This window comes from Leptodactylus fuscus, chromosome 5 (genome assembly GCF_031893055.1).
Source record: "Leptodactylus fuscus isolate aLepFus1 chromosome 5, aLepFus1.hap2, whole genome shotgun sequence".
Taxonomy (NCBI): Eukaryota; Metazoa; Chordata; class Amphibia; order Anura; family Leptodactylidae; genus Leptodactylus; species Leptodactylus fuscus.
This window is the reverse complement of record NC_134269.1, coordinates 101272752-101298735: the sequence shown is the minus strand read 5'-3', so window position 1 is coordinate 101298735 and position 25984 is coordinate 101272752. Positions and strand designations below refer to the sequence as shown.

Genomic DNA, 25984 nt, shown 5'->3' with positions numbered 1-25984 from the left:
TTGGGGTAGGTAGGTACTAGAGTAGGAACTGTAAGGGAACAGGAAGCACTGTAACCAGAGTGGTGGAAGAGGACCAAGAAGAATTTGAATTATTTTATTATTTTGAACCTTTCCAAAAATGTTGCTTAGCTGGACAACCCTTTTAACAGGGTCCCTAATCAGCCATGTACTATTTGTAAAACTGGTGTCATCTTATATGGTGTTTCAGGGCACCCCTCAAGCCTCCAGAGCCAGGAGTGACTGTAATGTTCTGTGTTCAACATGTGTCTTACAGATTAGAAGCTCAGCACAAGTTCAGTTGGTTCCATAGACAAACATTAGTACTGAATTTCAGCTTGCCAGAATTATATTATTTCTTAAGAAATACCATGAACAATACATTTGCTGTACATAATAAATAATTGTCCAGCAGAACATCTTCGACCATATAAGAAAGTAGAAGAGTGCACTGAATAGCTGCTTTGTGAATGAACAGTAAAAAAGATTTTGTTGTGTACATGGTCCTGATGTCCAGCCTGTCAATCCAAGACAGTCTTGTCACGTATTTCATCTAGAGTACAAAACCTTTAAAAAATATCCATATTCAGATTGCATTTGACATCTGCATGTTTCCATGCATTTTTGTCAGTCAGAAAAAATAGGATCTAAAGGGCCCTGGCTGCAACTATTGCCCATTAAATGACCCTACTTCAGCAGATGTTTGTAGAAAGCCTAACAAGCCATTAGAAATCAGAGTCTGTATCCATAAGCTCTGCATCCATCAGGTTTGCCCTGGAATGCATTGGGGGCAACCCTGCTCTTCTAGTCTGAGTTCTTTCTGTATAGTGCCCATTCCCAATGTTATACAATAGCGGATTCCCACTGGAGTGCTGAAATGTTCCATCACGCTTTGGTTGAGGGACAAATTGAGTGCTGCTCTGTCCAGCAATAGGAAACTCATCAGCAGAATAGGGATGAGCCATTAAGTTAGAGTGAGCATATATTCTGTATCCATGGTGGTCATCCATGTTCTCAACATGGTACAGATTATCCTGTAGAGGTGGCCATCTTCTGTACTCTCTGTATGATCCTGGAAGAACCTCATCTACTTTCTGAGGTTCTCTAGCTCTAGTTACTAGACCAGGTTTAGCAGGAAGCTTTGGAAGACGTGGCACAGCAGTTGATGTCCGAGGATGATAGTTGTCCATACCTCTTGTTTCCTCCATTGGTCTGATCTCTTTCTTTCTTCTTCTTTTCTTTTTCTTAGTTTTCTTTTCTAGGCCATTCTCTGCCTCTGCCAACCACATGTTCTCCCTTTCTTCAGGCGGTACTAGAGAAAGACATGTACTTCATTATATATTGATGACTGTATGATACCTATGATTGTTAAACCTTTTCCCACAGCCATCTTTTGATTTTCCATTTTTACCTTTTGCCTTCTAATGACCACAACTTTTTTTTCTTTTTTTATGAGAGCTAAATTTTTAAAGGACAAACTGTACATTATACAATTCCAGAAAAACTCTGTTTGCACGACTTTTTGTGAGTTTTGTTTTTATAGAATTCATTTTGACATTTTAAATAACATTTTACCAAAATTTTGCTGGTCATTTATGATTATGTTGATACCAAATTTATATACCGTAGTTTTTGTTATATTTTAACACTTAAAAAAAATAAATATATATATCCAAAACTATGAGGAAAAAAAATTAAAAATCTTGGGGGTCACCACATACAGATACAGGCACCCTTCTTATATACTATTTTGGGGACTGTGCGATATTTTGTTTTTTATTTCAAGTTTTTTGTAAAATAAAACATCAAAAAAATTACTTTCACATATTTTATATTACACTTTTAGCATTTTCTCTGAGCATGGGCATTTTACCAATTTTATGGCCCCAGATTAATTTCCAACTCATAGAACTGCAGAGAGCCGGCGGCTATGGGGTGAGCTCTGCCTCAGAGCAGCTGCCATATTTAAAGATCTGACATCTGCCTTAATATTATGGCTTATGTCAGAAAGGGATTATTACACATTGGTAAGAGCAAGGCAAACATTTAGAAATATCTTCTTTGTTTGGAGAATTAAGAAATAAGGCTCCGTTATCACGGAGTAATGTGCTGTACATTCAGACACGTATACACGTGTCAGAGTGTGAGCGCTCAAAACAGATCCCAATCACTTCAATGGGTGCCAGCTTACGGGCGCTACACATTGAAAGTAGTGCTAAGAGCCTAAGAGTTTCAGACAAAGTAAAAAAAGCTTCTTTCAGCTTTAAAGTATGACATTATCATAAAACTCAGCTATAAAAACAAACGTTGCAATAAAATCAAACTGCTATGTTTGTTTTAGTAAATACTTTTAATCCTCATAAAATAATGATTCTGGATCATCTTTTCTTAGCACTCTGCATTTTCCTATTCCTCCTCAAAATATATGGATGAACCAACAACTGGATGTTACCATTCTCTTAGTCAGTAAGATGTGTTTCACGTTGGTAACTGATTGGACAATATCAGAGTCCAGGAAACGGACACAGTAACCAAAATTTCATTGAAAAATGTTTGTAATAATAAAAAACATTCTAGGACATATAACAGCATTTTATTACCTGGAGTTGCTACTGGTGTTACAGAGACGTCCTGTGGTAAGATGGCTCCTCTTCTAGCCACCATCTTTGTGACATGCTGTGCCCATGCAGAAGACATGTCAGCTGATGGCTCATTGATGTCAAAGTTCAAACCAGCTGAAGATTAAAAATATCAAACTCAATAATTCCAACTATACAGAATGACAGTGACATAACAAGAAGGGATGGGACTGGGTCAACAGTTTGGGTTGGCACTGACAGAAACATCATTTATTTTTATGTGCTGGTTTAATGGTTATTCAGTTCTTGTTTGCAATACTGTCAAAAGTGTTTGAGAGATTTTCAATTTTTTAATACATCTATTTTTTAATTAGTTAGAAAATACTTTATATTTTATTTACTGTAGCTACCATATGACAACCTAATGGCCTCCCTTGTAGTAAAGGAGTGGGATGTACTGTATGTCTTCAGCTAACTGAAAAATTATTCCACCTACAGCCTTAAAAAATATCTATCCTCCTATTTTTTTTTTAATGGTTTACTTACCAACTGGTCCTTCATGGGATACGGTGTGCAGACTAAAAGATAACTCCTTCTCAGGGTTGTTAAGCAACTCCTTCCGTTTGGAAAACGCCTTAGCAATCATCTTACTTTTTTTGATTCTCTTGGGTTCATCATCACTACGTCCCAAAATCCTGACAAATATTAGGCGGACATCAAAATTAAGCAGACATATACATAGTTATACTGCTTTCTATATATGATGAAAGATGGCCAAGTTTAACCTCTAGCGTTGCCTGATTGTAAGACTAGCAGAACATGAAAAAATAAGTATGTAAATCAACATTTCAACATAACAGGATCTTGCTTTTTAAGGAGGAACTTGCTTTGAGCAATCCCTTTTTATTAAAAGGATCCCCTAACCATCAGCCAATCACATAAACCCCATGAATCAGCTGTAAAAGTTACTTCAGCAACAGGATGCAACCAGAGAATGCAGGAAGTGATTTGTTAATTTACCCATTGCATGCCCTTAACTAATTTTTCTCTTTGACCCACTGCGGTTTTGGAAATTGCAGCATGTCAATTATACCCACGGAAAAGCTGTTGGTTTCCCCATAAGTATAATGGAAGCAGAATGTCCGCAGAGGACACCTCTGCAGACTTTCTGTGAAAAGCACTGTGGGAAAAACTGTGAAGCATTGCCGTCGCATTTTTTCCCACAGCGCTTTTTTTTGCTGCGGCCTGCTATATGGGGCCTTGGCCTAAAGATGAATTAATGGGGGAATTTACTATAGTGGCTGTGCTTGAATTCTAGCTTAGAATAGGCAAATTTAGTTTTAGACCATTTTTTTCAGACTAGCAAGACAAGGGGGCATCATTTATGATTCAACAGTGTGCACCCTAATAGCACCAAAATTCTGGTGGTATAAATTTAGAATAAGCAGTCTAAAGATATGCATTAGGCATTGTGATAAATCTGGAGCATTTTAACTTTCAAGCCCAAGTTTACACTGTCTGAATATTAGACAGGATTGGGAAATCCAACTCAGAGTCTTCACTTTTTACCTGTAGAGTGTTAGCAAGTCTGCTAATGGCAAGCTTCACCTTCATTGTACAAACCAATGAGAATGGGCTTGAAGCAATGATAGATTTATATCATCTTGGAAAATATGAGAAATTCTCCTAGGATTGTGTGTTCAATGAACCTCTGCTCGCAGACCTCACCTGCACCAGGCTCTCTTCCAAATAATAATTGTAGCTTTAGTCCACACCCAGGTGCTCATAGATATACCAGTTCCAAACATGGCAAAGAGGTTAATCTTCTCTACGAGGAGGCTGGGCCTGTTCTTTATTCCACACTCAGGAAGTGGCATGTTGGTCTGTGAGGCAATGGTCACATTGGCTTCACATCTGAAAAACAGTAGATAGAATGTGCATATTTACAATGGAGGGCTCCTTATGCATACACATCTAGTGACATGTGAACCCCAGCGAAAATTACTTATTTTTGTTCTTTTCGTACTGAAAAAAAACAACAAAAAAACAACACAACTATTTTCAGCTTTTATGCTAAGGCCCCACCTAGCGGGCCGTATGGTGCGTTTTTTCCGCAGCACTTTTCACAAAAAGTCCACAGAGGAAGACTCTAGCAGCGGCAAAATTGCGGTATTTATGCTACTTGGAGCCATGACCTTAATGAAAAGGAATGAGGGTTTTCCAGAGACCTTCTCTTTTTTATTCAATAATGGTAACATCTTGTAGATTTCTACCACAGTATTTAGTATAAAGACAATAATATTTTGTTAGATGACCTTGACCTTGGATTTGACCAAGCTATTCAGGCTGAGCATTAGGCACATTCACATGACAGTAACTTGGTCACTATTTTTCATCAGTATTTGCAAGATAAAACCAGAAATTGAACCTACAAAAACAATGAAAAGAGCTGCAACTTTTATGCTCTGAACCCACTGCCATGTAAAAGTGGCCTTATGGTCATCGTACACAGAATGGATGGCATGAGAAATCACCTCTAAACTGGCATCAAACCAAATACATTCTGCACTGAAAAGTGGATTGCAATACTCACAGAACATATTCCCGGAAACTCCGCTCCCACTCAGCTTGGTGGAAAAAGTCATAGAAATGGCAGGTAAAGGTTATGAGCACGAAACCAAATGCCAAAAATCCAAATATTCCTATATTGGAACAGATGATGAAGAAGAACAATAGTTCATATAACAATATGGATATATAAGTATATTCCAGGCTTCTAAAACTTTTTGCACACCACAGTTGAATTTTTCACAAACCTAACATTTGTGGGTTTTAAAATGACCATTTAGAAAATGGCCATCACACGGTCATTTTTTCACTGCCATGTGACTACATTGAGTGATCTATGTGATAACACATATGTACATTCTCTGTTGTACTGAACAATACTAGCTGGCTTATGACATAATCATGACATTATCTTTGTCTGATATTATTATTGATAACTTTATTGCATTAGTAATGAAAAGTAATAGAAATACTCTCTTTAATGACTTAAAGGAATTAAAGTCTGATACAGTGAGTATTTCTTTATGCAGATAGCTGGAACAACTAAAAGGCACCCATGGGCTTGTGCTGATGGTATCTTAAACCACACTAGCAAGGAAAGTATGAATGTGGTACTGACAGAAAAGACCATTATTCCAACCATGTGTTTGTATATTTTCCCTACAATATATTTGATAGTTCTATCATTCTAATCCTGGCTTGGAATATCAATATTACATCTACATTAGGAGATTTATATGAATATGTACAGGATTACAAAGCCTGCTTAACTGAGATCAGATGCAAATGCATTTAATATGGTAACATATGGAGAGTCAATCTACACTGGTCATTTGCTACATACAATAAGTGTAATTTACTTGACACAGTTCCAGGGTTACAAGCTTTATAGAACATAAAAAATGCTGCAAAAGGAAGGAGGAATGGTCACAGCTGTCTGCCATGCTCCCTGTGTAAAAGTACTAGGAATGTGCAGTTTGATGAAACGTCAGTGCCTGGTCATGCAAGATATAGTATACAGTAAAACATTCTAACTTCTGCATTAAATATATTTTTTCAGTGAATATAAAAAGATGCAAAAATTACACTGAAAATGCAGCTACATTATGCTATATTGAAGGTATGCCAATGTTGATAAAACATTATGGCAACCTCCTGTGCTCTGTTCACACTGCATTTAGAAAACACACTGAGACTACATTAGGAACATCTCCTCATGTATATGCTGGACATATAATATAGCATACAATGGATGCCTTTTTATTGGAATGTGCCTTTACCTATGTTTTCCAGCATAGACAAAATAAAGCACACTGATATTACTGTCCCAATATAAGCCAAAAATAAATATTATTTAGACATTCCTAGGACTGGTGACACAGGGTTTTACCGAACAAACACGTGGAAAATGTTGTGAACAGACTCCTACTTCAAAGTTTTTTTTCTGCAGTAAGGGACATGATCTGCTTATAAATTGCATATCATCCCGTTCCTACAAGAAAACTGAACTGACTTCACAGTAATTGAATTAGAATGGAAAAGCCTTACCTAGCCGCAGCATGGTTTCATTGATCTTACTGGCTGCTTTCTCACTGAGTAGTCCAGGGTGATTGCTTTTGATAGAAAACAGTGTCATCACACCTATAAGAGAAATGCATGTTCAGTACAACAGAGAATGTACATCTGTGTTATCACATAGATCACTCCACGCAGTCCATTGAGAAACAGGCAGCTACAAGTCTATTAGCAAGTCTGACTCATGTGTGACAGGTTTACACTCCATGTCCTCTACATCTAAGAATACAGAGCATTTCCATCAAATACCAATAGTACATATATTTACTCTATCAATTGGTTATAAACTGTCTTCAGTCATTTCCGGCAAAGCTGTATAACAACCAATACTGCTGATATTTCAACTCCTATAGTTTCTCACACATATCTAATATAATTATATGTATATTGTACTCACATATACAATTAGGGCCAGAAATATTTGGACAGTGACACAATTTTCGCGAGTTGGGCTCTGCATGCCACCACATTGGTTTTGAAATGAAACCTCTACAACAGAATTCAAGTGCAGATTGTAACGTTTAATTTGAAGGGTTGAACAAAAATATCTGATAGAAAATGTAGGAATTGTACACATTTCTTTACAAACACTCCACATTTTAGGAGCTCAAAAGTAATTGGACAAATAAACATAACCCAAACAAAATATTTTTATTTTCAATATTTTGTTGCGAATCCTTTGGAGGCAATCACTGCCTTAAGTCTGGAACCCATGGACATCACCAAACGCTGGGTTTCCTCCTTCTTAATGCTTTGCTAGGCCTTTACAGCCGCAGCCTTCAGGTCTTGCTTGTTTGTGGGTCTTTCCGCCTTAAGTCTGGATTTGAGCAAGTGAAATGCATGCTCAATTGGGATAAGATCTGGTGATTGACTTGGCCATTGCAGAATGTTCCACTTTTTTGCACTCATGAACTCCTGGGTAGCTTTGGCTGTATGCTTGGGGTCATTGTCCATTTGTACTATGAAGCGCCGTCCGATCAACTTGGCAGCATTTGGCTGAATCTGGGCTGAAAGTATATCCCGGTACACTTCAGAATTCATCTGGCTACTCTTGTCTGCTGTTATGTCATCAATAAACACAAGTGACCCAGTGCCATTGAAAGCCATGCATGCCCATGCCATCACGTTGCCTCCACCATGTTTTACAGAGGATGTGGTGTGCCTTGGATCATGTGCCGTTCCCTTTCTTCTCCAAACTTTTTTCTTCCCATCATTCTGGTACAGGTTGATCTTTGTCTCATCTGTCCATAGAATACTTTTCCAGAACTGAGCTGGCTTCTTGAGGTGTTTTTCAGCAAATTTAACTCTGACCTGTCTATTTTTGGAATTGATGAATGGTTTGCATCTAGATGTGAACCCTTTGTATTTACGTTCATGGAGTCTTCTCTTTACTGTTGACTTAGAGACAGATACACCTACTTCACTGAGAGTGTTCTGGACTTCAGTTGATGTTGTGAACGGGTTCTTCTTGACCAAAGAAAGTATGCGGTGATCATCCACCAATGTTGTCATCCGTGGACGCCCAGGCCTTTTTGAGTTCCCAAGCTCACCAGTCAATTCCTTTTTTCTTAGAATGTACCCGACTGTTGATTTTGCTACTCCAAGCATGTCTGCTATCTCTCTGATGGATTTTTTCTTTTTTTTCAGCCTCAGGATGTTCTGCTTCACCTCAATTGAGAGTTCCTTTGACCGCATGTTGTCTGGTCACAGCAACAGCTTCCAAATGCAAAACCACACACCTGGAATCAACCCCAGACCTTTTAACTACTTCATTGATTACAGGTTTACGAGGGAGACGCCTTCAGAGTTAATTGCAGCCCTTAGAGTCCATTGTCCAATTACTTTTGGTCCCTTGAAAAAGAGGAGGCTATGCATTACAGAGCTATGATTCCTAAACACTTTCTCCGATTTGGATGTGGAAACTCTCATATTGCAGCTGGGAGTGTGCACTTTCAGCCCATATTAAATATATAATTGTATTTCTGAACATGTTTTAGTAAACAGCTAAAATAACAAAACTTGTGTCACTGTCCAAATATTTCTGGCCCTAACTGTATGTAAAATGAAGTTCTATACCCTGTTCCCAGATCACTACTTAAATTAGTATATTAGCCATTCATAAGTGAGTGATAAATTGAATGTGTGTAAGAAAAAATTATCTTTGTACCGTATTAGCCAGAGGATATGAAATATAAAGATTGAGAGTCCTCAGTAGTTGATACCTTTTTTAATGGCTAACAAAAAATGATGACATATTGCGAGCTTTCGGAATAACTTGATTCCTTCATCAGGCTGGTATAACACAATATCTGAAGGCAACCACATTTATACAGGAATATAGTGTTTGATGCACAATAGACGGAAAGCAGAACAAGCAAATAAACCCATAAGTCCAAAGTAATGCCAGTTCACAGTAAGGGTCTCTGAGTTTTATGATTCCCTTGATCAGTGACTTGGTGTCTACATGTTGTAAAAGTGAAAATAGATTTTGCTGCATACACTGTTTTGTGATCAAAGGAATATAGAGATTTCGCTAGCACCACATATAATCTTAGAGTGTGCGGTACCATTGACTTTTTTGCTACTTGTTGTAAAAGGACATAAAACTCTGTGACTGGTTTAACCCCCCTTCTAGTGTGCCAAAGGTCATCATTAGCTTGTATTCATACACACGTCGATCTTTTTTGTTTCTGAAATTTCCTCTTAAAACCAGGATCTTCATATCATTGATGATATTATGATTTTCATTGCAGAAGTGTTTTGGCACAGGGAGGTCAATTCTGTGCTCTCTAATCGTATGTTGGTGTGAGTTCATTCTCATCCTAAGTGTCTGGCCTGTCTTATGGGTTTATTTGCTTGTTCTGTTTTCCATCTATTGTGCATCAAACACTATATTCCTGTATAAATGCGCTTGCCTTCAGATATTGTGTTATACCAGCCTGTTGAAGGAAACAAGTTATTCCGAAAGCTCGCAATATGTCATCATTTTTTGTTAGCCATTAAAAAAGGTATCAACTACTAAGGTCTCTCAATCTTTATATTTCTAATTGAATGTGGTATAAGGAAAATGTTTGTTTTTGTACCGTGTTAGCCAGTGGGTATGAAATATAAAAAACAAAAAACTTGCAAGTCTTCAGTAGGTGATACCTTTTTTTAATGGCTAACTCATAATGATGACAATTGAATGATAATGATTGAAAGTGGTAATTTTGACTGTAAATCAGATTTTGAACAAAAACTAGTAAAATGAATTAAAATTAGTAAGCTGTACAAGAAGATATACTTTTCCATATTCTCACCTCGGATAAGGAAGTAACCCCCAACAACCAGGACAATTCCAATTGGAGCCAAGACAAAGCCAGCTCTATACCTATAGTTTTTGTATCCCACAAAACAAATGCCACTGACAGAGTCACCATCCACCTGTAAAGAGACAAACATAAATGTCCCAAGAGTGTTCTTGATATTTGTTTGGAAAGGTACAACAAAGGAAGAAAAGCAGCTTCTAATGGGAAAATGCTGTAGAGAAAAATAGAAAAAAGCTCTCCTTGTGTGAATCTATTATGATACACACTGTAGCCCAGAAAACGCTTTCCCTTATGTTTTGGGGCTCACCTCTTATGGTTGTGAACTGTCATAACCACTTTGATGATATATCATTAGTTGCGGTGAGGGCTGCTGCTGTGTGTCTCTTCTTTTGGATCCTCTGGATTCCGAAGTTAAAATGATATAGTCTCTATCCTTAACATACAGAGTATGCTTATATGAAAAGAGACCACAAAAAAGCGCTCCTCATTGGATCTCCATGAAGCCTGATCAGCTTGAAGGTATTTAACCCTTAAGTACTATCATGGTGTCTATCATAATGATATGTGTATGATAATGATACCATGATAGTACTTTAGAGTTAAAACCAAGTGAATTTACTTGTTAAAACATACAATATAAAGCTAAAAAATGTACACTAACAACGCGTTTTGGGGTATAAAAGACCCCTTTTTCAAATCAAAATTACATGTCTGGCATACAAGTAGTTGTATGAAGTTACAAAAAAAACAATACCAGTCTTCTATGGGCTATGTCTGGTATTACAGTTCATCCCCATTCAACGGAATGTACACTGTACACAATCTTTTTAACAAACTGGCTGCTTTTGGAAAAAAGCAGAACCTTTCAGCATCTTTTGGGTAATGCCTTTAGCATAACTATACAGTATTATCTAGTCTTCTTACCTGAGCCACGGCCAGGATAGCCACAGTCAGTACAAATGGAATGGACCAAGTGATCAAATGGAAGTAAGATGTCTTGCCAGAGAGTGGCTGCTGAGTAGTGCCCAGGGCTTTAAAGGATGTGTGCCAAGCATATGTCAACATGACAAACCAGATCACCCCTGACATCATGGAGTAGTAGACAATGACAAAAATGATCACACAGGAGAGAGTTTCATTTGATCTAAAAAAAAAAAAAACACACACACAAAGGATATAAAGCATTAGCCTCTACACTTAGCCCCATTTCTAGTTTTTGTAACTTGACAGCAAGATGAAATTCTAGGAACTCAACATAAGCACAAAAACAATGTGAGCATGAGTGACCTAGTCAAACAGGTCACACAATCTAAGAAACAATTGGAGTTAGGCTAATGCTTCCAGCTTATAGTAAAAATATCCATCCCTCTTCCACAAGTCATCGTGCTGATCAGTTTGACTGCTACATAGAGATGAGCGAACAGTGAAATATTTGATATTCAGTTCGAATAGCCCCTCAATATTCGACTGGAATCGAATATCTCGAACAGCCTGATAGTCGATCGAATATCAATTTGATTGAACGCCGTTCGCTCATCTCTACTGCTACATAAACTATTAAGAAAAAAGCAAGACACTAAGGGAGATACATTGAGCATAGTGCATCATTCTCTTGCACACTGCAATAAAATGTAGTACATGGAACGTAGCAAATGTATAAGCTGTTTTGGTACTATTTATGCTGGGGTCTTGATAGTTTGGAAACATTTTTATAGAATAGAACGTGTGCAATTTAGTAGTGTAATATAGTGGCCTATTAAAGACAAATGTATCCTATACCTGCAGCAAGCTGTGTCATATTTATTGGAGCACATATGACTTTTTAAAATAACTTTGGCAATATTCAATCCATCTACACATGTATATCTAAGGACTTATTCACCAGTCTGTTATTCAAGGACTTGTGATGCTCATGTTATCCACAGTCCGCACACAGTCCTTTGATTTTAAATGGGCATTGCAAATATCATTTTTTCAAAGACCATTGATCAGTAGAAAAAGAGCTAAGACAATATTTTGGTCCATTTTACAGAACAATGACACCCACTAAAATCTATAGGTCCAATATAATTACAGACAGCACAAAGATGCCATCCATCTGCAGTCTATTTTTCTAGACATTGTAACATATACCAATTTTTTTTTAAATAACAAAACACGTCCAAGAAAATACATCCAATCCTGTCTGTGGAAAACATGGACATCAAACATCTGAAAAAAATGATAGATGACTGAGCCCAAAGGCTGACTAACACTAGGTTCACACTAGTGTTTGCCAGAGATTTCAGTATAAAATCGGCAGAAACAGGGTGGACCCCAATATAGTTTATGGGGTAACCGCTTATATAGGCAGACAGGGTTTCTGAGCGCTAGTGTGAACCTAGCCTAACCCACAGAATTTTTACATTTGCAGCACATCACATTTATACATATCCCCCATGCTGCATACACCCACAGCATGTTTTAAACTTGTCAGTAAGGGGACTGCAGAGAAATCTACAAGTGAACCACAAGCAAAAACCATCCACTTTTCAGGAGGATCCACTGCTGAATGTTCCTGCAAGACATTTAGGCTCAGACCCCATGTGGCATCCCGCAGCAAAAAAATGTTGTGGGAAAAAAACGCAGCAGAAACACGGCATTAGCGCATCGCAGTTGTTCCTGCAGCACTTTAGAAAGAAAGTTTTCAGAGGTTTCCTCTGCAGATTTTCTGTTTCAATTATTCCTATGGGGAAACCGCCAGCGTTTCTGTAGGTATAAGGTCGGGGGCCCCGCATGGTGTAAACATGGTGATTTGCCTACAACGATAACGGTGCAGGAAAAATTGCGATGTTTTACAGTCAAAGCAAAGTGGATGGGATTTTAGCGATTCCCATGCCCACTTTGCGGTAAAAACTATGCTGTGGACACACAGCTATTTTCAAAACAGACGCAGTTTTGGAAATCACAGCATGTCAATTATACCTACGGAAACGTTGGCAGTTTTCCAATAGGTATAATTGAAACAGAAAGTCTGCAGAGGAAACCTCTGCGAACTTTCTGTCTAAAGCACTGCGAAAAAAACGCAATACGTTACCACCGCATTTTTTCCCAAAGCGCTTTTTTGCTGCATTATGCCATGTGCGGCCTTAGCCCGACTGACATGCCATGGTTTTAGAAATTGCAGCGTGTCCGCCGCGCAGATTTTACCAAAAAGTAGGTATGGGATTTGCTAGAATCCCATCCACTTTGCCCTGACTTTAAGACACTGAAATTTTTCCCACAGAAATCGTTTACGTCACGTGGGGCCCACGGCTTTAGGAGCATGTTCCCTGTGTGTGGCCTTACCTTAGGTTTTTTTATGCAGTTTCTGAAGCCAAAACCAAATGTGGATCATAAAGCAAAGAACAGGACAGAGGGTGTATATCCTTTTTTTTTCTCCTGGTTTTGGCATTAAAAAGTGCAACAAAAAACCTGATTGTATATACCCTGTTTTAGTATTTAAAAGCATTTTCTTCTTGCTTTTATCATATGTTAGCCATTACAGAAAAAGATTACAAAATTAATAGAACTTACGTGGGTTCTCCAAGTCTCATTGTTCCATCTCCACGACAAACTATTTCTTTCCGGGCACCATCCATGAACTGTGCGAGCCAACCAATGCTGCCCATAAAGAAACAAGCATTGACGTAGAAAAGGATAACAGCAGGGTATCGGTTGGAATTTTTCCAATCTGAAAGAAATGTAGCCTGGCAAATAAAAAGAGAAATAAATTAGGGTTATTCTTCTCATTTAACTAAGATAAGGACTTCTTTGTGTAAAAGAAACTTGGTAATTTAAAGCATGACTAAGACTTGCCTCTCAGTGCTACAGTATGCCCACATTTTGTCATCTGTATTATTGTCACAAACAACTTCAGTCCCAACAGTTATCCTGAACCAAGCTATACCATCAAAGACATTTGGTTCCTGGGGTTCAAGTCTTGTGGCAATAAAATGGACCCTAAAATGTATGCATTTTACAGCCACCTGAAACCAGCCTGTTTTCTAATATGATGCATACGACACACCATCCATTAGCTTACCAAAGTGAAGAAGGTGAAAAAAATGGTGACAGAGCTGAATATGGCAATGTAGACGTGCATTTCTCGATGCTCATTTGAGGTAAACAGAGGGTTCTGGCACTGAATACCACAACCTTCCACATCTTCGTACCAACTTTTAGGATTGTCTGTGCGAACTAATGGTGGCTCACAACGACCAGAGCTATTGAATTTGATGTTTTGCACCTCATTCTGCAAATATAGGAGCAGAGGTATTACAATGAAACATATGCACATAGATATGCCCTACTGCATTAAAACTTCAGAAATTGAAATAAAGTATTAGTAGTAAATTAGGAAGAAAATTAAGGAAAGAAAGGTGGTTGGTATGTTAGATATTTAGAGATTAAAGATGTACAACATACTCCTAAGGATTGTATATTTTCACTTTTCTTACAGTAACATTTTAATGAATTCCATCTATAATTGTAAAGATATATTTGGATTCACTTTTTGTCCAAGATAAGAGATGCAACGCTAGTCTCATGTACGTTTCTTAAAGGCTTATTACTATGTTATAAGAAATGGCATTTGCTGTTAGCAAATTTTATGTTTGGAGTAGCCTAGGATAAAATAGGTCTCAGATATTTGTATACGTTTTTATGTGTAATAAGAGTTTTAATATTACTGTTTTAGGCCAGGGCCTCATGTTGAGAAAACATAAAATTTTACATTACCTGTAAAGTAAATGGGACTCTAGCTAATCCCATTCAGATATTGCAGAACAAAATCCACAGCAGAAAAGCTGCAATTTCAAAACAGCGAGTATTTTTGAAAGCCGCAACATGTCAATTAAACCTGTGGAAACGCTGGTGTTTTCCGTATAGGTATAATAGGGACAGAAAGTCCGCAGAGGAAAACTCTGCGGACTTTCTGTTATAATCACTACAGATTTACAGCGACACACTTCGTAAAGCCTTAGCCTCACAGTTGCATTGTCTAAATCATTAAATTTGTGTCATTTAATTTCCTAAGAACTTTGCTTACCGGGCATCCCTCTGGAAATCGATCGGTGGTGCATTTAAGAAAATCAGGCCAACCTCTTTCACGCTCCACAATAGCACAAGGTCCACGTGTAGCAAGACACAAGCCTTGGCTTGGTAGTTCTACTTTGCCCGCTTCACACTTTGGCATGTACACAGCACATAGGAGAGGTTGTATTGCCTCCCAACAACGAGGAGCATTTCGCAACCCTGACAAAGAAATGTTAAAAGAAGGACATTCATTAAACATCTTAAACAATATACAGTCAGTATTGAAAAAAATAATACATATGATGCTTCTCACATGAAGTTACCTCCCATCTTCATAGAGTTTATATACATTACATAAACAGACATTTAAAGTCTTGCCTTGCGGACTCGAAAATATGGCCGACGGCATGCGCAGTCGGCTCTACCAGTGTCTCGCTGGCAGAGCTGACTGCGCAGGCATCAGAGCTGACGAAGAAGGAAGACGACAGAGAAGGGGAAGATGCAGGTGAAGTAGAAGGCATCACTGGATAGAGAGTCTCGGGCAGCAGTGCGGACGCCCTCATCGCTGTTAGTCTCTAATATCTATGACACAGCCCCCATAGGCATGTTAGTCTGGGACTAGATTATAATAGTGGGTCAAATTTTGTATGTGTTATCACTATATATATATTTTTTTTTTTTAATGAGTCTCAATAAAATTTGGATTTTATCTCACTATCTAATGCCATACACAAGTTTTGCATTTTACATAGACCAGTTGAATATTCACATTATTCATTTGCCTAATTCTGTGATGCACTGTACCTAAGGCTTGACCTGTTCGGTCACCTCTCACCAACACTAGGACCACTTCAAGAGGTAGCATCCTGGCAGACTCCCCACAGTGAAGTCAAGATCCACATACGGTGGTTAAAGGGCTTAACGCCATTAGGAATGTCCACTGCATAACAGGTTTCGTAAAGCAGTGGATTCATAACCCAAAGGGCAATATATTTGTATACTGTTAAGCAGTAGCTGTTTTTATATTAAAATATAAAAATACAATAAAAATCTAAAATTTCAAATTACCCCCTTTCCCTCAATTGGACATAAAGATAACTAAACATCAACAAATTATACATCCCCCGTGTCCAAAAACGCCCAGTCTACAATATTATAAAAATATTTTTCCCATACTGCGAACACCATAGTGGAAATAAAAAAATGGAATGTGACAGTCTTCATAAACCACCCCCACTGTTATCTATGGGGTCATGTGCTGGCTGTTGACAAAACGGATAGTACACATCCATTAAATCCCGTTGTGCGAACAAGCACTTACAACAATTTAACAATCACTGTCTTGAAACTATTCTATTAGGGGGATCTTTCTGCAACAAATTCTCTTGTGCATATACCTTTAGATGGATGTTTAGGCCACAACTACTGTATTAGGAACAATAAAAGATATGCATACACCAGTCATGAGGTGTTCAGGCACCTTTCTAATTAACATTTTACACAATTTATGCTACACTAGCTCTATAGGATTGGGTCAGATGGGCAACCTTGGTTCGCCATGTACATCAATGAGCTGATGGTACATGGTATTGTCAGTTCACTTGTTGTCCTTCCTAGGGCCACTTTTGGTGGGTACTAACTGCTGCACACCAGGAACACCTAGGAAGACCTTTCACTTCGGGGATGCTCTGACCCAGTTGTTCATTCATCACAATTTGGCTGTTGTCACGGTGTCAGATCCTTACACTTGTCTATTTTTAATGTTTCCAACATAACAACAATCCTGCCCTCCCAGCTACCTGCATCAACAGGCAAATTAGCCAAAAGGGAGTGTCAAGCCACGGACTCTGTGACTGTATCAGCTGTGAAATCCACAGCGAGTTTCAGCAGAATGAATATTTTTTTGATGTCCTGCTCCAATCTCTGCCACCCAATGGGATGCAGAATTTGGGTGGAATCTGCTGCTGATTTTTGGGCACAATAAACCACATGAAAGGACTGTACTTCACTATTTCTGGTGTTCCTATTGAAATTAATGGAATGGGGATGCACCTGTGTCCACTATTACATTCTTAATGGGAGAGGTATGGGGCGATAAGTGTCTCAGTAGTGCCCCTCACCTCACAGGTTGCAACAGGCTTCAAAGACCTCTAGTAGAACTGTGCAGGAGAATTTAAATAGTGTTTCCTATGCCAGGCTTTAGGGCTAGTTCACACGGGGAGCGGAATGGTGTATTTTGGTCCTGATTCTGTTACCGCATCAGAATTGGACCAAAATGCGCCTGCCACGACTTTCGCGGCTTCCAATAGTCGCGGCTTCCCCCTCCGGAGTAGGCTTAAATGAATGGGCCTAGTCCGGAGGGTGCTACCGCAGGAGGACACCGAGGCTGAATCAGCTGCGGAATCTGCCTGAAGAAAGGACAGCTCGCTTCTTTTTTCCGTGACCTCTATGGTGAGGGGGCGGATTATGACGTGGATTCAGCGCCAAAATCACCCCCTCTTGCCCCGTGTGAACGAGTCCTTAATCCATACCCCCACTGATGCGACGTGCCATAATTGTTATTAGGTTTATTATAACTCCTGTTAGAAAATGGCATGAATTATAGTAAACCTGATGCCCTGTCCTAATCCACGCCCTGTTCACTTTCTTAAAAAACGGTCAAGTGGGACAAAGAATCAGCAAAGTAGTACATAACTGGCGAAAATATGGACTGTATGCCAAAGATGCACCACTTCTATGCCAGTTTCCTGGTGTAGAAGAAATAATAAATTCCCTCTTCTAGTTTTACATTTCCCCATGTCAGAAATTTGGGATGGATTGTTACTATCCACCATAATTATATTGAGAGTGACTACCGAGAATTTCTGTTGAACAGATTCTATCTTTATGAAATAATTGTGTCATTGGCATAAATGTAAAGATGTGAAAATTGATATTTGTTCAAAATGGCAGAATTATTTCTATAGCGGTGAACAATATCCTGGAGACAATTCACTAAGCATTTAATACATAACACTATAAAAAGCGAATCTAGTTTGGTTTCTTGAGACAACAGTGACACTTCTTACTAGATCTGTTCCTATGAGCCCCAGCATGTTTTTTTTAGAACTTTGATGTCATAGATGAAAATATAGACCTTCTCTGTGAACCACAATAGGGAACTGATTTCTAATGGTATGTCCGTTTTTTTAACTTCCATGTAATACAGAAGTTCCCAAACTTTTTTTTCTCGTAGACCACTTTCAAAATTTTACTGGTTTCAGTGGACCCCCTGCTGCCATACCATATTCTCAAAACTCGTCAAAAAATGTGAAGATTAGATCTAACGATGGAAATTTGCGTCGCGGCTGAGACCCCTGAGGGTCCACCTGGAGCACTTTGGGAATCACTGGTGTAATAGATCTGTTTAACGGATGCCATCTCTTCAATGAGATCAAGGTCCTGTTTTTTTTGGAGGACACAAAAACATACCGTGGTTTACCATACTTTTCTGTCCATCCAAAAAAGGCACACAGAAACAGATCCTTTTTTTTTTTTTTTTTTTTTACATTGACCTCTTTGTAAATGGATGGACATGTGTTTGCAACCATTACATAGATCATCTTTTTATCAGCGGGACATAACAAAAGATTTCCAGTATCAGAAGATGCTTGTTACAGACATGTGGTGACAGAAAGGTGCATGGTAACAAAAAGCCGATCGTACATTTACTTATTTACAGGGCACTACCGTATTTTTCGGACTATAAGACGCAGTTTTTTCCCAAAAAATTTTGGGGGAAAAGAAGGGTGCATCTTATAGTCTGAATGTGGCCGCCAATACAGACCCGGCATCCGCTGTAATAGAGAGGCGGATGCCGGGGAGGGTTAGACGTCGGCACAGGTGCCGGGGCCTGCGACATCGCTACGCTCCTGCCCTGCAGGAAGCCAGCAGCGGCAGGAGCGATGCTGCTACTTGGGGGGGGGGGGGGGGGGACACGGAACAGCAGCATCGCTCCTGCCGCTGCTGGCTTCCTGCAGGGCAGGAGCGTAGCGATGTCACAGGCCCCAAACCTTCAAACCTTGTATTATCAAACATGACAGCCACCATGAATTATAGAACTCCATAGAAGCATTTCTAGGAATATTCTCTACAACGGTTTCTTTAAAGTGTACTAAAATGTCATAGACACAAACCAGAAGTGGTTATCAGTGGGGATGAAGTTCCTGAGACCTCCATCCTGAGATGTAGGAGTCCCTGCCTACCGATTACAGTACCAGACAGTATGTAACTGGGAGCCATGGACTCCTAGCACCATAGATAATTATACTGCTAGGAGCCGCTCTCCTGGCACTAGGTGTAGGCTAGTAAATCCAGCCAGCACGTGGACTGAGTTTTAAACGACCTTAGGATAAGGTCTAATGTTGTGGAAAATCAGGGTTTTTTTAGTTGCATATTTTTTTTTGGGGGGGGGGGGGTTAGCCAAAGTGGAACCAAAGATCGCAATGAGTGGAGATGTATTGTCACATTGTGCTGTAACATCAAGTCGAACATTGCCCAACAGTACCCACTGCGGTTTTGGAAATGACAGTATATCAATTATATCTAGGCAGTTTCCCTAAAGGTATAATTGAAGCAGAAATGCTATGCATTTCCGTCGCAGTTTTTCACACAGCGCTTTTTTGCTTCAGCCCACTTCATGGGGGCTTAGCCTATAAGTCATGGTTGTGACTAACTAGGAGTGTGACTTCATTCACCAACATTAGTGAAGGAGTCACAGAGCGACCCTGCAATCTGGCTCACCGGATAACCCTAGCCTTAGACAATTGATAAAAATAGGCACCTATGGTGTAAAATACATATGGAATCCCCCAGATATGGAAATATCACGCAAAAAATACCATTGCAGAACACTATGGCCAATATCTTCCCAACCTGAAAATAAGCACTAAAAAAACTTGTATGAAGGAAGTCTTAAATTAATGTTTTACGTATGCTGTTGCCTAAGCGCTCACAATAGTCTCTGTAGTCTGACATCATGTCGCCCTGACACATGCATATTACATAGGATTGCAGCAATGGGGGGGGGGGGGGGTGGAGAATTTATTAGGCAATGTTTACACATGTGTTATGGTTTACACTTAGGGTATATTCACACAATGGAATTTAGAGAGGAATTTGAGACAGTCTTCCACCTCAGACTCCTCTCCAAATTCCAGCTCTGTGTGACCTGCGGCAGAAAGCTGAAACATAGCTTCAATTTCCACAGTGGATTTATTTGCCGATTAGTCTCAGATACATGGGGGATAAACAATAGTAGTCTTATGCTGTGGGTTTTGTGGGTGAATCAGCTGTGGAATCCATATGAACATTAAGAAGGATGGTTTATTTGCCCGCATCCTGAAAAAAGAAGCATCTTTTACTGCCTCCCATTTAAAACAACAGGAGACTGATTCAAAACGGAATGTGCATCTGTTGTTACCGCAAAATCAGCTGCAAATTCCTCTTTTGTGAACTGCCCCTATAACAAAACTGATCGATTCATCAAAGAACACATACCACAAGTGTCCAAAATACCACTTTGACTTCCATCATGGCTTCAGTCTTGGTGATAGGAAGGTTATTGCTATTCATCCTGTCAAATTTGCTGGTACTGTGGACTGAGGCTTCAAACAAGAGTCTGTGATGGCAGTGTGAACACAACCTAACTGGCACCTAGGGCTAACGGCACATAATGATACGATCCAGATAACTGGCCGGTGTAAAACTAGGCTGAATCAAGTGTTCCCAAGAAAGATATTTCCCAATAATTGGCAGATAATCGGGTCTTTAACCAATGGTGTTTTTTAGGCTACATTCACACTGCCATGAAAAATTCTGGAACGTCAGTCAGAAATCCCAGTAGATTTGACAGGAAGAATAGTGCTTTAGCACTGTTGTCCTTCTCCTCAAATTGATGGAACTTGAGAGACCTGTTAGTTGATGAAGCCAGTGGTATCCGTCCTGTGATAGATCCAGCAATGTTTATTATAAATGTAAATGCTCCAAGTGTGAACAGTGCCTCATAAATTCTGCAATCCTATCGTGATATGCATGTCATGATCATGTCAGTCTGTGTAAAACAGCCATATAAGGCTTTATTTACAATTTTTCTCCTTGCAATTTTTTTTTATAGCGAAGCATATACATGCAGGATACTTTAGGTGTAGTATTATTTCTGGTATTAGAAAAATATAGAAGGAATTGGAAGGGCACTCACCCACACCGAGGCTCATCTTCTTAAAAGACTTCTTTTATTAAAGGTAGCACATCTTTAAAAACAATACGTGCAGGGAGGGAAAGATCAGCATAGAATGGCTAGTAGGCAACAGCCGTTTCGCGCAACTCTGTGCGCTTTCTCAAGCCTTAAAATGCATTTTATGCTGATCTTTCCCTCCCTGCACGTATTGTTTTTAAAGATGTGCTACCTTTAATAAAAGAAGTCTTTTAAGAAGATGAGCCTCGGTGTGGGTGAGTGCCCTTCCAATTCCTTCTATATTTTTCTATTTCTATAAATGCTTTTTTCTGGTTGTTGAGCACCCCCACGGCTCATTATTAACAAGGTTCAATCCTCATATTCACCTCCAAATCATCAGGATTCTCATCTATACATCCAGCAGTGCCATCCCACATTTTTTTCTTGTTGGTTTTTTATTTCTGGTATTACCTTATAAATTTTGAAAACAAAAAACACAGTTATTCGTTTAGACGACAGTGCTGTGCACTCGATACCTTTTCAGTTCTGACAGTACACCCAAGAGTAATCCATTTTCACGGATAGAGCATAGATGTGAATTTATTGTGGGCTCTATGAAAACGGCCCAAGAAATAGCATGCTCCATTTTTTATTTTGGATCATTCCCATAGACTGGTAAAGCAACAGTCGTGTGAATAGATATCCCTTTGACGACACGGGTTAGTTAATGCTTGCGACTTTTTTTTCATATTTTCCTTCCCCACCTTCCAAAATTCATAACTTTTTTATTTTTCTATCGACATAGCCATGTGAGGGCTTATTCTTTGCATGACAAGTTGTACTCTCATTTTGGGGAACATATAATATTTGGATTAGCTTTTATTAACGATTTTGGGGGTCCAAGTGAAAAATCCTACAATTTTAGCATAATTTTTTGAATTTTGTATTTATGATATTCACTCTGCATTACAAATGAGATAGCAACTTTATCTGGCGGATTATTACAATTATGGCAATACCATATTTATATTGGTTTTATTATGTTTTACCACTTTTACAAATAAAATATCACTTTTTGAAAATAACCAATTTTCCTGGGGTCACCATAGTCTGACACCTATAACTTTATTACTGTTTTGTTGACGGAGATATGTGAGGGCTCTTTATTTATGGTGCAAGTTCTTTTTATTGGTACCCTTGCCCACGGTCCCCCTGGATGTTGGAATCGCTACTGATCACAGCATCCAGGGGGTTAGCCCTCCGGAGTCAGGTTCTGTTCCCACGGAGTAACGCGCCGCGCATTCAGACACGTATAAACGTGTAAGACGGCACACATTGAAGTAAATAGGATCTTTTTTGAGCGCTCACACTCTGACACGTGCATATGTGTCTGAATGCGCGGCGCGATACTCCGTGGGAATGGAGCCTCAGAGTATCTTCTGACTCTGATGTAACACAGCTGAGTGTCGGAAGTAATGCCGCAGGCACAGCTCCTGTACCTGCTGCATTACAATGCCATACTATTACGGTGCTGAGCATTAACTACACGCTCAGGGCGACGTAATAGTACAGTGCAGAGCAGGAAGGCTATAAAGTCTATGCTAATGCAACAGACGGCACAAGGCCATGGATTCTTCCTGTGTGAACAAGGCCATAGACTTAGCCTAAGGTCCCAAGTACATAGCCACAGGAAAAAAGTTCTGCAAGAAATATCACAGCAGCAATGCTTCACATTTTTTTCTGCAGAGATTTTCATAGAGAATTCGTAGAAGTCTCGTCTGTGGACTTTCTGCTTCCTCTATACCTATAGAGAAACACCTGGTGTTTCTATTGGTATAACTTACATACTGCGAATTCCAAAACTGCGAGGGACCATTCACACGGAGCAAAATGGCGCGGATACTGTGCGTATTATGGCGATTTTCCGCACGGGATAGGCGCCAGAGTCCGCAAGGTAAAAAAGCCTCCTCATAGAACTCTATGGATACCGCGCGGGAAAGCACCATACTACGCGCAATATCCGTGCCATTTTGCTCCGTGTGAATGGACCCAGACAGTTTTGGAAATCACAGCATGTCTGCAGCACGTATTTTTTCACAAAGTATGAATGGGATTCACTAAGGGCAGAGGCCCCACGCTGTGGAAACACAACTTTTTTTTACTGCAGATTTTGATGCAGTTTTCTTGAGACAAAGCCAGGAGTAAACTGAGCAGAATAGATGCGTTCAGGCTGAGTTTTTTGGTCAGGAAACTGACTCAAATTCCTCCTCCAAAAAACGCCTCACTATAGGACTGTATGGTGAGGCGTTTTTTGGAGGAGGAATTTGAGTCAGTTTCCTGACCAAATTCCTGACCAAAAAATTCCGTGTGAACGCAGCCTAAAATATATTTCCCTTTCCTTTTGTAGCCATTCTTGGATTTGGTTCTAAAAACCACAGCAAAATATGAAACAAAATAAGCTGAAAATCTTAGCCAATTAGTTTTAGCTACTAAATTCCCTATACATTGAGGCCAGGGCCCCACGGGATGGAAACACTGCGGGAAAAATTGCAGCGTTTTACAGTCAGGGCAAGGTGGATGGGATTCTAGAAAATCCCATGCCCACTTTGTGGTAGAAATCCACAGTGCGGACATGCCACGATTTCCAAAACTGGTGCAGTTCTGTAAATCGCAGCATGTCAATTGTACGCAGGTGGTTTCCTCATAGGTATAACTGTAACAGAAAGTTTGCGGAGGAAAACTCTGCAAACTTTCTTTATAACATGCTGCAGGAATAACCGTGATGTGTTCCCGCTGCAATTGTTCCTACAGCACTTTTTTCCTGTGGGGCCTTAGCCTGAATAGGGAAATAAAAACTCAAAGGAAAATGCAGCAAAAAGTCCGAAAAACACTGCAGAAAAATGCACCTGTTCACTTTGTTACGTCGGTGTTTTGTACGTTGATCTTTATGATTCCTGTGCTGCTAGAAGATTTGAATTAAGGATAAGAACAACGGACATTTATTCTAGAATTCTGACAAAACGCCCTCCGTTTGATGTCCATCTGCATTCATCCTCATGTTAAAAAAAAAAAACATGACAGGATCGTTTCTTCCATCTAATTTTTTTTCTACTTTTCTGATGGAAGAAGAGGTCCTGTCTGCTAATACAACAGCCATGAATAAAGCGTCCTTTACATTAAAGTAAAAACACATCAAGTGCATTCTCCGCCAGCCTGTGCCTACACGGAAATCTACACAACACTGACATAGATGTCCGGCATCACTTATACTATAAATCTGATGAGGCAAATTGGCCTGCCCTTGTTGTGCCCCTTTTTAGTGAGCAATGAAAGGTGTGATGTGTTTGGTTATCATGGGCAGCAAGGGTTGTTTTATTAATCTGCCCCATATGTGTTGACAACTGTATAAAGACTAGGACAACTCCTTTAAGTATCTGCAATAAATGGGTCTAATAAAAACAACAAGTAGCTAGAAAACCTTCTATTGCAGAGAAATCATTGCATGTGTCGGTGCTGCATGTATAGTAAACAATGTGCCCCCTTCTCCAGCACCGGAAATGCCCCCAGCAGGAGGCAGCCCACTCTAGAAGAGGGAGACAGACGATCACGTGATGTCAGCCACAGAGAAAAAGTCACCTTATAAGTGTAAAAAGCGACCATATGTGCGCCCACCATATCAGCCCATGAGCCAGTGCACACACCAGACACCAGCCATTCCCACCATTATTACCTGGCCATGGCCAGCAGTACACTGTGTGCTAATGGTGCCTCCTTACTGAGGCTCGTACTCACCAGACCAAAGCAGGAGTTTGTCGTGAACTTCATCCTGAGAGGAGGAATCCTCAGCCAGGACAGTGGATGTCAGTGTATAGGGGAGGGTAGAGCCCAGACATACGTTATACTTCAGGGCTTCACAAGTACTGCTCTTCTTACACCTATCCATGTAGAAAGACTCATTGAACTGAGCCCCTCTAGATCCACAAATGGAGTCCAGAAACCAAACTCCGAGCATGCAGCCCATCCATAGCAGCATGGAGGAGGAGGAGGACATCTTCTCAGGAGAGCAGAGGGGACGATGGAGAACTCCGGGCACACTCTCCAGACTCAGCGCTTATTGCAGGCAGTGTGGCTTTGCTTTGTCTCCTCTTCAGCAGGACGGGTCCACGTCTATCCCCCTCTCTTGCAGCTGGCCCTCCTCCATTTTGCTCTTCTCATTCAGTGCAGTCGATCCCAGGTCACAAGTTTCAGGATTACAATGTAGATCCGATACCCTGCACTCCCCCACAAACCCCTGGGTCATGCAGTTTGTTTAGATCCTACAAGCTACTTTTGAGCCCATCCAGAAAACTTTCAGGAAAGGGATTTGTAGGGAGAGGAGTGAAAGAATGTAATCTGATCCCGGCTATGGCTGTGCTGCTGCTGCTGCTGCTGCCTCCTCCTCCTCCTCCACTCTCTGCCTCCTTAGTTTTGCATCTCACTACTTCACACTTAGGAAAGTGTCTTCCCAGTCACAAAGAGATCTAGTAGAGCCCAGTCCATGCACCAAGCATCTGAAATGCCCCTGGAAAGTTACATATTAGGAGCCCACTCTGAATTACATCTACATTCTGAATAACATCAATTTAGTTGAGTAAAAACCCCAAACACTTCTGTATCCCGCCTGTTTAACAAATAGTTCATATCTTTAT

General features: G+C 39.8%; 1 protein-coding gene across 1 annotated transcript; it reads right to left on the bottom strand.

Annotated features, from left to right (window-relative positions):
* Positions 1-207: 207 nt before the first annotated feature.
* SMO (smoothened, frizzled class receptor) lies at positions 208-25771 on the bottom strand. Its single transcript, XM_075276260.1, has 12 exons — positions 25089-25771; positions 15096-15301; positions 14091-14300; positions 13583-13755; positions 10952-11171; positions 10019-10142; positions 6693-6785; positions 5170-5278; positions 4305-4490; positions 3123-3271; positions 2598-2732; positions 208-1309 (listed from the first exon to the last, which is right to left on the bottom strand). Exons 1-12 carry the CDS (start codon positions 25345-25347, stop codon positions 723-725), a joined length of 2451 nt encoding a protein of 816 aa, XP_075132361.1. The 5' UTR covers positions 25348-25771; the 3' UTR covers positions 208-722.
* Between the last annotated feature and the right edge of the window lie 213 nt (positions 25772-25984).

What these genes read in the sequence shown, in the direction of transcription:
- SMO (XM_075276260.1), bottom strand. Translation starts at nt 25,347, where the DNA reads ATGTCCTCCTCCTCCTCCATGCTGCTATGGATGGGCTGCATGCTCGGA. An exon ending in CAAACTCCTGCTTTGGTCTG is followed by an intron (nt 15,302 to 25,088) that starts GTGAGTACGAGC and finishes TTTCTTTGTCAG; the next exon opens with GGTTGCGAAATGCTCCTCGT. An exon ending in TTTTCACCTTCTTCACTTTG is followed by an intron (nt 13,756 to 14,090) that starts GTAAGCTAATGG and finishes TTTATTTGCCAG; the next exon opens with GCTACATTTCTTTCAGATTG.